This window comes from Gossypium arboreum, chromosome 5 (assembly GCF_025698485.1).
Source record: "Gossypium arboreum isolate Shixiya-1 chromosome 5, ASM2569848v2, whole genome shotgun sequence".
Lineage (NCBI taxonomy): Eukaryota > Viridiplantae > Streptophyta > Magnoliopsida > Malvales > Malvaceae > Gossypium > Gossypium arboreum.
In genome coordinates this window covers 9,775,584-9,790,285 of record NC_069074.1, presented here as the reverse complement: position 1 = coordinate 9,790,285, position 14,702 = coordinate 9,775,584, and the positions used below count along the sequence as shown (strand labels likewise).

Genomic DNA, 14,702 nt, shown 5'->3' with positions numbered 1-14,702 from the left:
TTCTGTCACCTTCATTCCACAATCTGCAAATGAAGGTTACAGAGTTGGGAAGATGGAGCTTTCTCTAATGCATGATCTCTTTTTGGGTTGAGGAAATAACCAGCCATCTCCTTAGATGTATCAAATCTGACCAAACAGTTTAATTTGTGTGAAGAATTTTTTTTTCTGTTCGAATTTGCGTGAAAAAATAATTATAATAAATATGTTATTATGTAAAATATACGGTATATGTTTGCCTTTTTTTTTATTGAACGAAGGTCTTATTATATTATTTTAATATGAAACATTTTATAAATTTTAATGTATTCTTTTTAAAATAACATTTTATGGTTATTAAATAATTTTTAATATTTTATAATAAATCTATTACTAAATTAATTTTTTTAATTAGAATATTATTTTATAATAAAAGAGTCAAATTTATATATATTTTTATCTATCCCTTACACATTCCTTTCAACACATTCAATCAACTAAATAATGTACTACTTTATTTCTCATTTATCACATTTCATTCAACTATACTATATAATTATATATTTTCATTTTATAATTTATGTTGGAATTTTATAACTACCTCTTCCAAAAAAGAAATAAAGATTTTTGCTGGAAACTTTTATATAAATTATATGCTTAGAAACATCAATTATATACAGCAATAATACTGTAAATACAGTTCATCAAGATTATAATACAAGTTGAGTAGTGGTTTTCAAGTCTCATAGTCGATTTGGGTCGTAATTATTGTTGAACAGAAAATAACTAGAGAATCGAAATTACTATTTCATTTCTTTATCTTTACCAGAGATGTTAGACGCATAAAGCCAAAACAAATTAAAGCCTTAAGTTACTAAGGAGATTCGCACAATTATTTGGGTACAATTTCTTTTTTTGGAAGGAGGCTTTTGACTCAATTTGACTTGTATTTTTATTTAATTAAATTTAATTATAAAATTCAATATATTAATACATTTTTTAATATTTATATATTTTAAATTGAAAGACAGATGTTTTGAGTCGAAATACTGATCTGGAACTATACAACCAACAGATATTTTGGGCTTCCAAACCTAATTCGGCCAAAAAAAAAAAAAAAGATTGATTTGTATATATATAAAGGTAGTGTTTGAGCATCAATTGATGATATATATGTTTCATACAGCACTTTGTCAGATACGTCTTATCCTCAAATAATTAGGTTTCCCACTTTGGGTCTCTCTCATGCTTACTATGACTTTAATTTAATCTTGGACACAAAGCATATTAATTAGAAGATTAGGCTTTTGGTTTTGGACCTCGGCACTTTTCATAGCAGAATTAGCACCTTGTTTGCTTTTAAGCGCCATAGCTGGAGAACAATCAATGGATAATTTTATTTAGAAGCAGCCGAGGATTAATGAAGAAGCCAACGAACTTTGTCATCATTACAAATTTAGTATATTTTATACCTTGGAATGAAAGAAAAAGGAAACTAAAAGCACACAAAGCCATACTTTTTATATTTTTATTACTACATTAACATACTTTTTAACACCATACATTGGAATCTGCAGTAAAAATAAATAAATAAACAAATCATCTGTAAATTTCAAAAGTTCAACCCACATCCTTTAAGGAAAAGTTATACCCTATCAATCTGACTAAATCTTGGGTTCATGATTAACACATATTCAATAGGAAGAAAAAGAATCACACACAAATTAACCAAAATGAAGAGAGAAAGAGCGTTAATGTTTACCGATGGGATGGAAATTACTGATCAGTCATTGGCATCGGCGGCATCGATACGGAAAAGCCGACTGCAACTATAGACAGAGCAAAAAGCTTGCAGTGTCATCAACAACAATAGCACAATTGCAGCCAAGAACGTAAGGATCTGCCAAGAACCAAACACATAAGATTTCATCATGTTTTTAGCTTTGATGTTCCATCGTCCATTGTGATACTTGTTGACCTCTTCGATCGTCTTGTCGAGAAAAGGAACTTTGGTCAACCTGATTGACTTGCTCATCCCATTCCAAACATCTGCAGCTTCTCCATCGCTCTTCAAGTGATTCAAGATGATCCCTTTCTCCCTCAGCAGCTTCACGTCGTCTCCCGTGTCGATGATCCCATTCATCATCTCGGTGTAACGCGTGAAAACCAGCGGCCCCGATGCATTCGATGCTTCGTATGCCACTAAGTTCCTCAATATCACCTCGGTGTTGACATCTAAGCTGATGGTGGGGAGGTATAAAGTGAAAGTCTTGGGATCAAACGTAATGGATGAGATGTTGCCTGTTGTGGGCAAAAAACGAACACCAGAATCTGAAAGCTCAGAAACTGATGGAATCGTAATCTCTTCCACTAATGGTGGCTTGTCAGCACTCGATTCTTCATCTGATTTGGCGCCTTCACTATCTCCTCCATTGAAGAAAAGTTCCACAGGCTGTTTCAAGATAGAAAAACCTGGAAGTTTACTGAGGATCGTCCAAGGCAACTTGAATATGAGTTTGATTGGTTTTGAAGATAAAATCTTCTTGATGAGACGTATTGGACTCTTGTTTAGGTTTGATATCAGATTCCATATAGCGCATAGGACTTTCTGTACGTAACCAGGGTCCTGATCCTCTTCTCGTTTGCCTTTGTTGGTCTCATTTGGATCTTCAAGCTCGGATATCTCGGACGTCGTTCGAATTTGGAGTTTAGGCACGATCCTATCATATAAACATTCTAGCAAGTGAGATGCTTCGGAAAGATGGATCTTGGGCAATACCTTCATCATCTTGAAGGGGGAGAGCTCCTTGCATAGTCCAGTTATCATCGACAGCAATAGATCATCAGCTTGTTCAAGCGATGCGGATTGAACTTCCAGTATCTTTCTCAACACAAATAGAGGAATTTGATTCTCAAGCATCATTATATCTCTAAGGATTGCGTTATGGGCAGATTTCCGACCTGCATAATCAACCAAATGCGACATCCTTGAAGAAACCCTGGTAAGCAACTTACCTTCTTTCATGGCATAGATTTGAAGGAACTCGAGCAAGAAGGAAGCGTCAATGGCCACCATCCATCCCAGAGTTTCATTGTTGAAGTCTAGTAACTTATGGTAGCATGCTCGGATCTTGGGCGCTAGCCTCTTGAGTTGCTCAACAAGATCATCAAACTGGAGATTGTTGTGGACTAGAATATTTTTCTGGGTTCTTTTAGCAGCATCGATCTTATATCTCTCCATCTCGTACAGCTCAGGACGCCAATAATGGTAAGGACCAACGGCGACCAACTGTGGGGTGTATGAATCCGGATCACTAGAGAAAAGGGTTTTGGGGACATTGAAAATGCTGACGGGGATTTCATGGTCATCTTCAAGCTCTGCCTCCAGTGTTCGACGGATTTTAATCACCCATCGAGTCTCATCAAAGCTTGGAATAATAGTGGAGCTTGCAGACATAGTGTTTATAATTAGGTGTAAGCTTCTTCTTCTTCTTCTTCTTCTTTTTTTTTTCTTTTGGTACAATGGAAGTAAGGGGGTTGAGTGATAGACTTAAAAGAGAATGTCCCTTTTAATTTATAACAAGGAAAATGGTGCAAATTTATAAACAACCTTATCAATATCATTAGGTCTGGCACCAACTTTGGCTTCAGCTTTAGCTTCGTTTATGTTTCTTTATTATTTATTTATTTTTTGTATGAATTAAGAAAATGAAAAATGCTTTCCTCATGTTCTAATATACTTGATACTTTGTTCTCCAATACCATTCATTTGCGTATGCCTACGTCTTGATAGCAAATGATATGCATCTCAATTGTCAAAACATCTAATGAAATTATATCTGTGATAAAAAAAAAATACTAAAATAATAAATAAATTTATATTTGTTTAACAGGTTAATTGCAGCGAAAGTATCAAATCACCTCTAAATTTCGAAACTTTCCAATTAACTCATTTCGTCAGTCACTTCCTTAACTGTTCTATATCATGTTACTGTTTGGGTGCAACACATGTCTCCTGAAATATTATGTAATTTTATTATTTTTACTGCATAGTTTTAATTTTCATTTTATTTGTTTATAAATAAATATAAAATAGATAATCTTTTAATTTTAACAATTAAAAATAAATAAATATAAATATGTTCTTGATTAAGTACCGCAAATAAAATTTTATATTTCAGTTTATGTTTTAGATAATTATTTTATCTAAAACTTGATAATTAAAATTTATTGACAAATAAATGAAAATAACATAAGTTTAAAATGTATTGGAGAAGTAATCCGGACGAATATTGTTATACATTTGCACAAAGTGAATAGACATTGAGATTCAGATGTAAGCTAAACTTAAATCCGAAATTGATAAGAGTGATGCTTGGACACCTTTGTCAAGTAACTAAAACGGAATGTCTAAGAAAATAAAAAGTAAAGAGAATCATTTTTTATTTGTTTATTTATATATATTATTTAATTTGAAGGTTCTTCTTTAAGGTTGTTCTCAGTATTCATCAAAGGAAATACATGCTGGAAACCAACAAGCTGCCTTCTTGATTTCAACTTCCTAACTACAAAAATTTATGTATCTTATAAACAAATAATTAACTTATGAAATTCAAAAGTAACTATCAAATTAAAATAATTAGCTTATAAATAGATAATTAGACTCATCTATATTCAGATGGAATTTTGAACGTATTTCTAGAGAAGAAAACTTAGAAGTTGACTTCATCACCAAAATAGCATTTAGAAGAAATGAAGGCTTACCGCTATTTGCAGAAAATTCATTAGATATTATTAGATAATTATATTTAATTTATCTGGTTTTTATCAAAAAAAAAGTAACTATCAAATTCAAATGCGTGTATTTGTTTTATTACAGAAGGAAACAAGAAATTTAAATATACCTAGTTTTTCCCCACTTGAGTCTGCTTTCATGGGTTAAACGTGCCTACTTTGCTTGCCTTTACTTTCTAACTTAAGCACACATTCTTTGAGTGAAACACTAAAGAATTATTAATTATTTATGTAATATATAAAATGAAATTGAAATATTTAGAATAAAAATAGAAAACAGTGAAAATAACTGGAACTATTTTTGGAAAAATGAAAACAAGAAAAATAAATATAAATAATGGATATTATATAGTTTTATTTCTCTAACAAAAATAGTAATATAATCTTATAGTTAAAATGTATATTAGAGTTATGTTGCTCTTAATTTTTCAATGAAAATAAATGAAGTCCAATAATATTGGAGGGAAAACGAGTAATTATGGGTTTGGTCATTGGTGCGTGTAAACGTACGTGTAAATTGAAAGGTAAGTAAAAAAACAAAATAAAAAATAAAAAAATTGAAAGGTAAGTAAAAAACAAAAAAAAAATTTGAAAGGTAAGTATTGTCTGCTGCTGCTTTGGAGTTTACGTTTCAAAAGATAGGAGGGGCAGGTGGACTATAGTCAGCCACGCGTCTTACATGGAATTGAATTTACGATTTACAAACTTCATGAAATACCTTTTTCACATGTGCATTCTATTGCTGCCTAGAAACCACTGCTTTGGGATAGGGCTTTCGAGTTTGGACCAAACAGTGATTTACACGTTAAGTGAAGCATCTGGATTTTGATTAATATAATACCGTGTAAAGTAAAAATAGGCATCGATCAATATATATATTACGGCTGCTCTAGGGAATTGAATTCCTAGTCTCTTATTTGTTTAACGCTTTGCAAGGGCTGTGGCATCTCTTGAGGGTTTCAATATAACAAAAATTAATTACAATCTTTTAATTATAAAGTTAGAGTTTAATTCTATAAAGTAAATTTTATGATCAGATAACTTATGAAAAAAAATCTCACTAATATTCATGATAAATTCTTTATGTATCAATTTTGTTTATAAGTAAAAACTGAAAAAGTTAAAAGAATCTATATTAAAAATATTGGAATAATACCTACTTAAATTATAAACATTTTTTGGGTTAAATAGCAATAAGAGGGCCACGCCCTAATTTTAATAAAACCATAAAACCAGGCTGTTAGGATCCCGACCCATTTTGATGAAGAAACTGAGCAACCCTAAAATACTTAAAAGCTTCATTTTTTAGTTTTTTAGGAAAAATATTAAAAAAACACTTGGAAACGAATATTCATCAAGGAAGGCTAATGCAGGATTTTGGAGAGCAATGATGGTTAAAGAAGCCGTGGAACTTATATGGAAGATTTTCGTTCTTCTGTTAGAAATTGGTTGATGATCAGCAACTTTAGATTTTCTTTCTGATATTGGTCAACTTTAGAAATTGTATGCAATGTGTTTGTGTTGGAGGTGTGTTGCCAAGGGGAGATTGTGGGATTTAGAGTTGAATTGTTTTATGCAGATACTGATGAGGTTAGGGTTTGAATGCAGCCATCCTTGATAGGGTTTTGTGGGTCCAAGGCTTAGACCTTTTTGGTGCCTTGTGCTTGTATTTGCAAGTAACTTTTTTGGAGCTTTGTACTCTCCTATGGTGCTTTCACTTCTATTAATAAAAAATTAATTGCCAAGAAATAAATAGTTATTTTATTAATAACACTTAAATAATTTGAAATTTATACATGAGATGATTTTTCCTACATTTTGATTTGCTAAATGTTTAATTAATGTATTAAGACATGATGAAAAGAGTAATTGAATAAAATTATATAATATATTTATTTGTTTGTTTGTTTTCCAAGCATATTTTATGTTCCAAAACAATTTTTTTTTTAGAATTTGAAATTAGATAATTACCTATTACAAATATGACAGAATTAAATTGTAATATATTTTTCTGTATTCAAAATACAGAAGTATTTAGAAATACATTTCTCGTGTTTACACCTATATTGTACAATCCTTGAAAAGTATACCTCCAAAGTATTTCAGGAAGGTTCTTTGCCCGGAGATGTTTGCAAACGTTTATTAAAAATTATTATTTTGGCTATATGGGTTATTTTAATTTTCACTTAAAAGAAGGATTATTAATTCGAAATAGGTTTTATAACTTATATGGATATAAAGATATATAACTATCCATAAATATTATATATTAATGAAAGTTGTTTCATTCAGGAGCATATTTAGATAATTGACCCATATAAGATATATTGTTTCATTCAATTCGAAAAAAAATTAAATTTCGAGTTAATCGAATTAAATTATTCAAGTAAACTCGAAATAATATATTGGTGTAAATACTCCTTTAGTCCTTATTAATTTTGAAAATGAGCAAATTAGTATTTCTCTCAACAAAATTTACAAAAAAAAATTCAAAATATTTATAAAAATTCTAAAATTTATATTATTTTAAAATTTATAATAATTTAAAAATACTAAAGAATATATAAAGAAAATGATTTTTTAAATTTTCTAAAATAATAATTTTGGGTCTAAATAAGTTAATTAATGATTCAAATTTATCATACTAAAATATTTTTTATTATTATCATGTTCTAAAAAATTCAAATATATATGGTTTCAAATTTATGTGCTATAACATGAAAATAATTAAATTATAAAAATATTTTTATTTGATATGTTTAATTTTTTAATTTAACTTAAATAATTTCACTCGATTCGAATCGACTTGAATTTGAAAAAATTTAAATCGAATAATTAGAGTAATAAAATAAACTTCATCAACTCAATTAACTCAAAAAAATTTACTCAATTCGATCAAACACTCATCCCTATATTTAACATGTGAGAAATGTAACTAAAGTAAGCAACTACAAAAGTAAAATGAAGAATAATAATTAAAAAGTAGTTAGGAGACAGTAATTCACTCATATTAAGCCACGTAAGAGTGAAACTTATCAAGTAAATAAAAATAATAATACTTTGGATGCCATTGACTTGACGTAAAGAAAATGCTAACAATTACCTTTTTTTTCCATAAAAACAGATTTGTATAATCTACTGCTAATATGCGCGTGGTCAATACCATTATTTTTCTCATGTGAATTAGATTAGTGTAGGTTCCTTGAATCTTTTCAGTTTTTTGGAAGTTCTTTCTTGTTCTTTATTCTTACGTGAGAGACAAAGATATTAGAGAGTAGACTAAAATTTCATCACCCAAAAAACTTTACTAGACTACCTTTTTGGGCATGGGATGTTTCACTTTCTTCATGCAAATTACTGTTCTGCGTTGTTTTAAGTTCTTAGCCAACATTGCATATATACAGTAAAACAAATAACAGAGACTACGTGACCAATAATTCATCGAAAGAAGTAGTCGTAAATTTCATTTGCAAACATTTAGATTGAATTTAAATCTAAAAATAATCATTGTTAGAAAGCTTGTTTTACCCAAATTATTTTAAAACTCTATAGTTGGCATACGTTAAAGGGGTAAGTATTTGATCGAGTCGAGTCGAATTAAGTCAAAAAAATTCGAGTTAATCAAGTTGACGAATTATATTTTAGCAAACGAACTTAATTTAAATTTTTTTCGAATCGAGTGAACATTTTTCGAGTTAAGTTGAGTCGAGTTAACGAATCATATTACTTATACTCAATGTTCCATTTACATAGACCGATTATTTAACTAGTAGATAAAGTACAAGATTATTTAACTACATAAACAATATAATTATTTTAACTTTTAACTTAATGAGTAAATATTTATCAAAACAACTTAATTTTACCTTTTAACTTAATAGTTTTGACTTTTAATTTTTTAAAATAAATATTTATCAAAAGACGTAGTTTTACCTTTTCTTATTCTGATTTTCAGATAATTGAATATACAATTTATATTCGAATTAAACCAAAAATTTTAATTTTTATTTGAATTATGATTAAGTTAAAATAACTCAAACTATTTAATTCAAAATTTAAAATTTTATTGAATTTTTAAAATTAAATTAAATTTTACACGTACGTTGAAGTTCCATCTATGTAAAATATTTCGAAGTGACATACAATAATGTTGAACACGTTTACTAGAGTTCGGCCTTGAAATTTGTCTTTCGAGATATCCAATTAATTAGGACTCTCCTTAAAAAAAGCAGAGAGAAAATACCATGCTTTTTCTTTTACTTTTTTTTTTCTCTTTCTTTCTGTGTGTTTGTGGACCGTGCTGAGCAGGTTGCGGCCCAAGTTTAATTTGTTTCTTTATTTACTTGTATACATAAACATTTTACTATTTAAAAATATTTTATTTATGATTGATTGATCTAAATTTAATCGGATGCAAATTCAATCTTAAAATTCGAAACATACATATAAAAATACTATTATAATAGCATACTTTTAGATTGAATAAATTAATATATAAAATTATATATTCTAATTATTATATAATTATATTAAAATCTGATCATATATGCAATTTTTTACTTTTATGTTTCATCTTAAATAAATATGAAATATATCTATTAATATAAAATAAAAGTAATTATAATTATTTAATTAATAGTAATTTTATATATGATATAAATAATTTGAACTATATTCTTTTAAATATTTTATTATTATTGATGTTATAGTTATTATCATTTATTTAGACTTTAGCCTATATTAAAATATACTTAATATTTTAAATAGATTATCATTTTTTGATAGAGTTATGTGAATTAAAACTAAGATTTACTGTCATAAATAAATTAATTAATAATGCATTTTCATTAAGTAATATTTAGAGAAACTACGGGAAAAATAGCTTTTAATATTACTTGATAGGTTTTATTTACGATATTATAAATGAAAAAAGGCTTTATTGACAAAATCTATATATAAAATTATCTTGCTTTTTTTTAATGATTGCCGTCAGCAACATTAATAAAAAAAAAGTTGTGAGTTATGAATTCGACCAAAAGTTTTAAACAAAAAAAAAGAATAAATATCTCAAAAGTCAAAATTAGAAATAAATATTGAGTTGAAAAGAGCAGACGAATTTCCGATAGGTTTAAATATTGGTATGAGTAATTAATTTTTTGATATTATGTGTTTTTTGAAGAATTAAATCTTAATGGGGATTAAACCCCGACCTTATGGTTAATTAGTACTGCTTAAACGAAACTTATAATTGGCGGCTGTTCTGACGTGGCATTTCTGATTGGATGCTTTAACACGCCGCGCGATGTCCCTCGCACAGAACTGAAACCCATTCTCTCTCTGTTTCGGTATGAACTCACAAATTTCATTCGACTTCCCATTTTTAAACCCCAAAAGTTAAAGAAATAAAGTAATGTCATCAAGCTCAAGCACGTTGACTAGCGACGAGAAGTTCCGGCAGTCAGAGACGGCTGTCTCCGGCGATCTAACATCTCCAAACATGAATACGGAGGCCATCCCTTTCTCTTCTGGAAACCCTAGAATCGAAGAGACGCGTGGAGTTATGCATCTCTTCTCCAATGACACCGTATCCGCCCTTCCCGTAAGCTCTTCCGTTAAATTTTTATTTCATTTTTTGAGAAATCTCAGTCATTCTTTTTGTTGCGTGCAGAAGGATATTCCGTTTTTCATTTTCATTTTGCTGAAATTTCAACTAATTTAGTAGAGTTTGATGGAGTTACTGTTAATTCTGCAATTTGATATGATTTTATATGTTTATAGGTTGAAAGGAAACCTCTTGCATGTGTTCTAGGGGTGCCGAACCACATGACATACGCTGATTTCTGTCAGTTTTGTGCTTCATTTATCCATCACATATCGGAGATGAGAATTGTCAGGTAAAAAATGCTCTGACATATTTCAAAATTATATCATCCATTCTGAAATCGATAGTCAATGATTTACTATACTATAATGTTTGTAGTTGGCATAATATGCATTGATATGCCTTTGTTTAGACAATGCTTTTATAATTAGAGCTGATCTTGCACATTGACTGAGATTTTGAGTTTTTATTGCTGCCTTTGATGGTGATGATTAGGAATGATGGAATGGAGGATCGTTATAGTGTTTTGATAAGATTTGATAGTCGAGACTCCACAGATAAATTCTATCAACATTTTAACAACCGACAATTTAATTCACTTGAGGTAGGGCTTCTTTTTCTTGTTGGGAAAGTATAGTGTTGATTAAATTATCTATGTTTATTATGATGTCATTATTTATTGTTTTTTTAAACTACTTATTTTACTAATTTTGGGTTTATTTAGGAAGAACTTTGCCGTGTGCTTTTTACACTGGATGTGCAGTTTACAGGCTACACCGGTTCCCTTGACCATGTACAGTCTCCCCCAGCAAGTTCAACTGAGCAGCCTTCGTGTCCAGTTTGTCTAGGTACCTACATCAACTCTGATTTTAAAGTTATATTCCTTTTTCTCTTTATGGTACCCTTTTTCGTTACTTCTTAATCGCAAAGTTACTGTAGATTAGACCAATATGATCAAATTTTTTGGAAAGAATAAAAAGAAATTGTTGAGAAGAATTGTGACTTTAACTGCTGGTTTTGTACATCCATTTTAAGGAATTTTTGATTTAAAGCAGCCAAGCCCTAGCCACAGGTGGACTAAAATAATAAGGAAAATTATGTAGTTCTCTTTCTGGCCTGTTTAATGGTCAACTGTATCCACTGTGCAAAGTAAAATTGTTAAGATTCAAATGGCATTGGTTAGACCTGAATTTTCTGCTGGATTGGCGGTAAGGAGATAATGTATTGGTCCTCTAGTTGAGTCATACCATATCAAACCAAGGTTGCTAATTCTGAATTTGTACTGATGTGCTAACCAGATCAAACCATTACACAATATCCTTCTGTTCTGCATCTTTCTAACAGGCTGCACCCCATATGCCACACAATACCCTCAATGATTTTCTCCTTGATGCTCCGTTTTCTTCTTCCATTAACCGTCTATTTGTTTGCTTTCTTTCTTGCATACTTCTCCTTAAGGCAGTTCTATGTCTCTAATCATCAGATTTAGTTTTCACTAGCTTAGTGCATATTCATGGGACAGGAAATTGTAGATGGCATCATATTCATCTCTTTTTTTTGCCTTCTGTTACAGAGAGATTAGACCAGGATGCTAGTGGGATCCTCACAACCATCTGTAATCATTCTTTCCATTGCTCCTGCATTTCAAAATGGACTGATTCTTCTTGTCCAGTAAGTGACTATGATTGTTTTTTTCTACTATTTAATCTTTTTCGGTCATTTGCGACCATACTGCTGTTGTATCTTATGGAAGTCATTTCATACACCTGCTCTTAATCTGGAGAAAACAATTGAAGTATATTGAATGTCAAATACTTTGTTGCAGGTATGCCGATATTGCCAGCAGCAGCCTGAAAAGTCAAAATGTTTCATCTGTCAGACTTCAGAGAACCTTTGGATTTGTGTCATCTGTGGTTTTGTTGGCTGTGGGAGGTAAAATTTTTCTTTTCTCTCATCAACGTTTTCTTATATTTGTTGCGCTGTTTCTTAGAAGCAAAATATTAATGTAGGTATAAAGGGGGGCATGCTATAATACATTGGAAAGAAACACAACACTGCTATTCTCTTGAACTGGAAACACAGCGTGTCTGGGATTATGCTGGTGATAATTATGTTCATCGTCTAATTCAATCCAAAACTGATGGCAAGCTAGTTGAATTGAATTCACACTGTCTGCATGCTAGTGATGGCTGCGGGAGCTGTCACTGTGTAGATTCTGGAGTTAATGAGGCTATGTTGACCTGTGAAGCTGAGGTTGGATTATATATATATATTTATTTATTTCACCTTTTGTTTTTGGTGCTTTTGTGTAATATTCTGGTCTTCTTTTACAGATTGTTAATGAATACAATGAACTACTTCGCACCCAACTTGAGAACCAAAAAGTGGTAAGCTTTTGCTTCCCTTGTTTTGTAACATTGAAAGAGTTACTCTTTAAGCTTACAGTTAATGCGAGCTTGATTTAATTATAGTATTTTGAGACTTTGCTTCAACAAGAAAATGAAGAAACTGAGAGGGCAATTGCTGATGCCGTTAACAAGACTGTTATGCAAAAGCGGCAGAAAATGCAGGCCAAGCTGGAAAGATGTGTGAAGGAAAAGAAATTTCTTGAGGATGTGAGTAATAAGCTCTTGACCTTAAGGTTATCCACAAATTTTTGGCTGGTTTCAAAAGTTATTTTCTTTAACACATTAATTAAGTACGAAATTTGCTGTTTCTGTCTGTAGCTCAACGAGAATCTTTTGAAAAACCAGGAGATATGGAAAGCAAAGCTGTTGGAAGTTGAAGAGAGGTATGGTTAGAGTCTAGCACTTTTTGTAGGTTACAGCAACAACTTTTTTGCATGCTGTTGTCTTTGACATGTTTTGATGTTATTAAACTAGAAGGGACCTTTGTAACTTCTCAATGAACTTTTGAAAAGTTATATCAGACATTTATTTCTGCTTATGTTAACACTTCAGATTTTTGCCATCAATTTGTCATTTACTGTATTTTTGGGTTGGATGTCTGTCCCTTTACAATCCATAATCACATAAATTGTAATGAGAATGTTGGAGATGGATGCTGTTCATCATTAGATGTTAATTTGACTGGCTGGACTTTTTTGGCATTTTACATTTTCTTGGTAAGCAAAGGATGTATTTGGGCAAATTCTCCTATCAACATCAATGAGAAAAGGGAAAGGTTTCAATTCACCATGTATGATGGTGATGAAATCAGTTAAAATACACTTTAGGTTTCTAATAACATTTTATGGTCCTAGAGGTATTGCTGGTACACAGTCCTGGTGTTAGAAAAACTTTTCATATGGATCTACAGAGGGAAACCTTGTGTTATGTGGTTTTGATAACTGTGGATGCTTACAATTGTAACTGTTAACTACATGAAAACTGATTCTATATGGAAATGGTAATTTGATCTACAACTCAAATGCATAATGAACTATTACAGGTTAATGTGTTGTACTTTTTCTATTTGATTTAACGTTGAGGTTAAACTTTGTCAGGGAAAAGAAGGTTTTGAGGATGAAGGTTGGTAAAATTCAGGCCTTGGAGGATCAGGTAAGGCATTATTTGGATATTCAAACGGATTTAGTGCTCTGTTGTTAATTGTATAGTCAAGTTTTCTTTTCTGTATCTGTGTTATGAGCATTGCCAGGTATACTTAATTTACTTATTTATTAATATTCTGCGGACTATTTTTTCCACTGACTTTGCAGCTTCGAGAGTTGATGGCACAGCTTGAAGCAGCAGGGAAGGCAGTAGAGCAATCGTCAGTTTCTAATGAAAATGGACGATAACAGTGAACAAGCAGCAGGGATGGGTGAGCAACGAAAAAAGCTCCTTCCAGAAAATAATGCTTCTTGAAATTGGTTAAATCATGGGGTTCCCTTTTTTTGTTCCATCAGTAATGACTAAAGGAAAAAGAGAAAGTAATTAAAAGAATATATGTTATATAACATCTGTAGGATGCAAATTGATTGTAAAAAATCGGATATCTGAATTTTTTAATAGTTTAGATAACTTTGGGATTAGGATATTAAATATATCATGGGTTATGATAAATTTTTTTTGGATATCTGATATTCAAGTCCCTTGTAATTTCGATCCGCATGGTATAACATGTATTAGTATTGGTAAACATATGTTTTGCAGTGCCCGTAGCCTCTCCAAATTGGATCAACGTTTAGATTCACTTATTCTCTGGTTTGCTTGCCAAATCTTTAAATTAATGTTACTCAGTGGAGTAATATAAAGAAACAAGGATGGCGTGCACTATAATGTACATGATATATTTGTGTTGGATCACATTAGGTGGTGTTCAGTGGTGG

The 14,702-nt window shown here is 30.8% G+C and overlaps 2 protein-coding genes across 3 annotated transcripts; one reads left to right on the top strand and one right to left on the bottom strand.

Annotated features, from left to right (window-relative positions):
* Positions 1–1,477: 1,477 nt before the first annotated feature.
* LOC108452402 (putative UPF0481 protein At3g02645) lies at positions 1,478–3,626 on the bottom strand. Its single transcript, XM_017750183.2, has one exon. It carries the CDS (start codon positions 3,431–3,433, stop codon positions 1,760–1,762), a length of 1,674 nt encoding a protein of 557 aa, XP_017605672.1. The 5' UTR covers positions 3,434–3,626; the 3' UTR covers positions 1,478–1,759.
* Positions 3,627–9,989: 6,363 nt separating this feature from the next.
* On the top strand, positions 9,990–14,512 carry LOC108450415 (BRAP2 RING ZnF UBP domain-containing protein 2). Of its 2 annotated transcripts, XM_017748028.2 has the most exons (12): positions 9,992–10,369; positions 10,549–10,664; positions 10,868–10,976; positions 11,097–11,220; positions 11,946–12,043; positions 12,198–12,304; positions 12,382–12,625; positions 12,706–12,759; positions 12,844–12,987; positions 13,099–13,163; positions 13,878–13,932; positions 14,091–14,512. In XM_017748028.2, exons 1-12 carry the CDS (start codon positions 10,181–10,183, stop codon positions 14,169–14,171), a joined length of 1,386 nt encoding a protein of 461 aa, XP_017603517.1. In that variant the 5' UTR covers positions 9,992–10,180; the 3' UTR covers positions 14,172–14,512. The 2 variants fall into 2 exon arrangements, with proteins under 2 accessions (XP_052885090.1, XP_017603517.1); XM_053029130.1 differs by lacking the exons at positions 13,878–13,932; positions 14,091–14,512 and having other exon boundaries at positions 9,990–10,369; positions 12,844–13,013; positions 13,099–13,162.
* Positions 14,513–14,702: the final 190 nt, after the last annotated feature.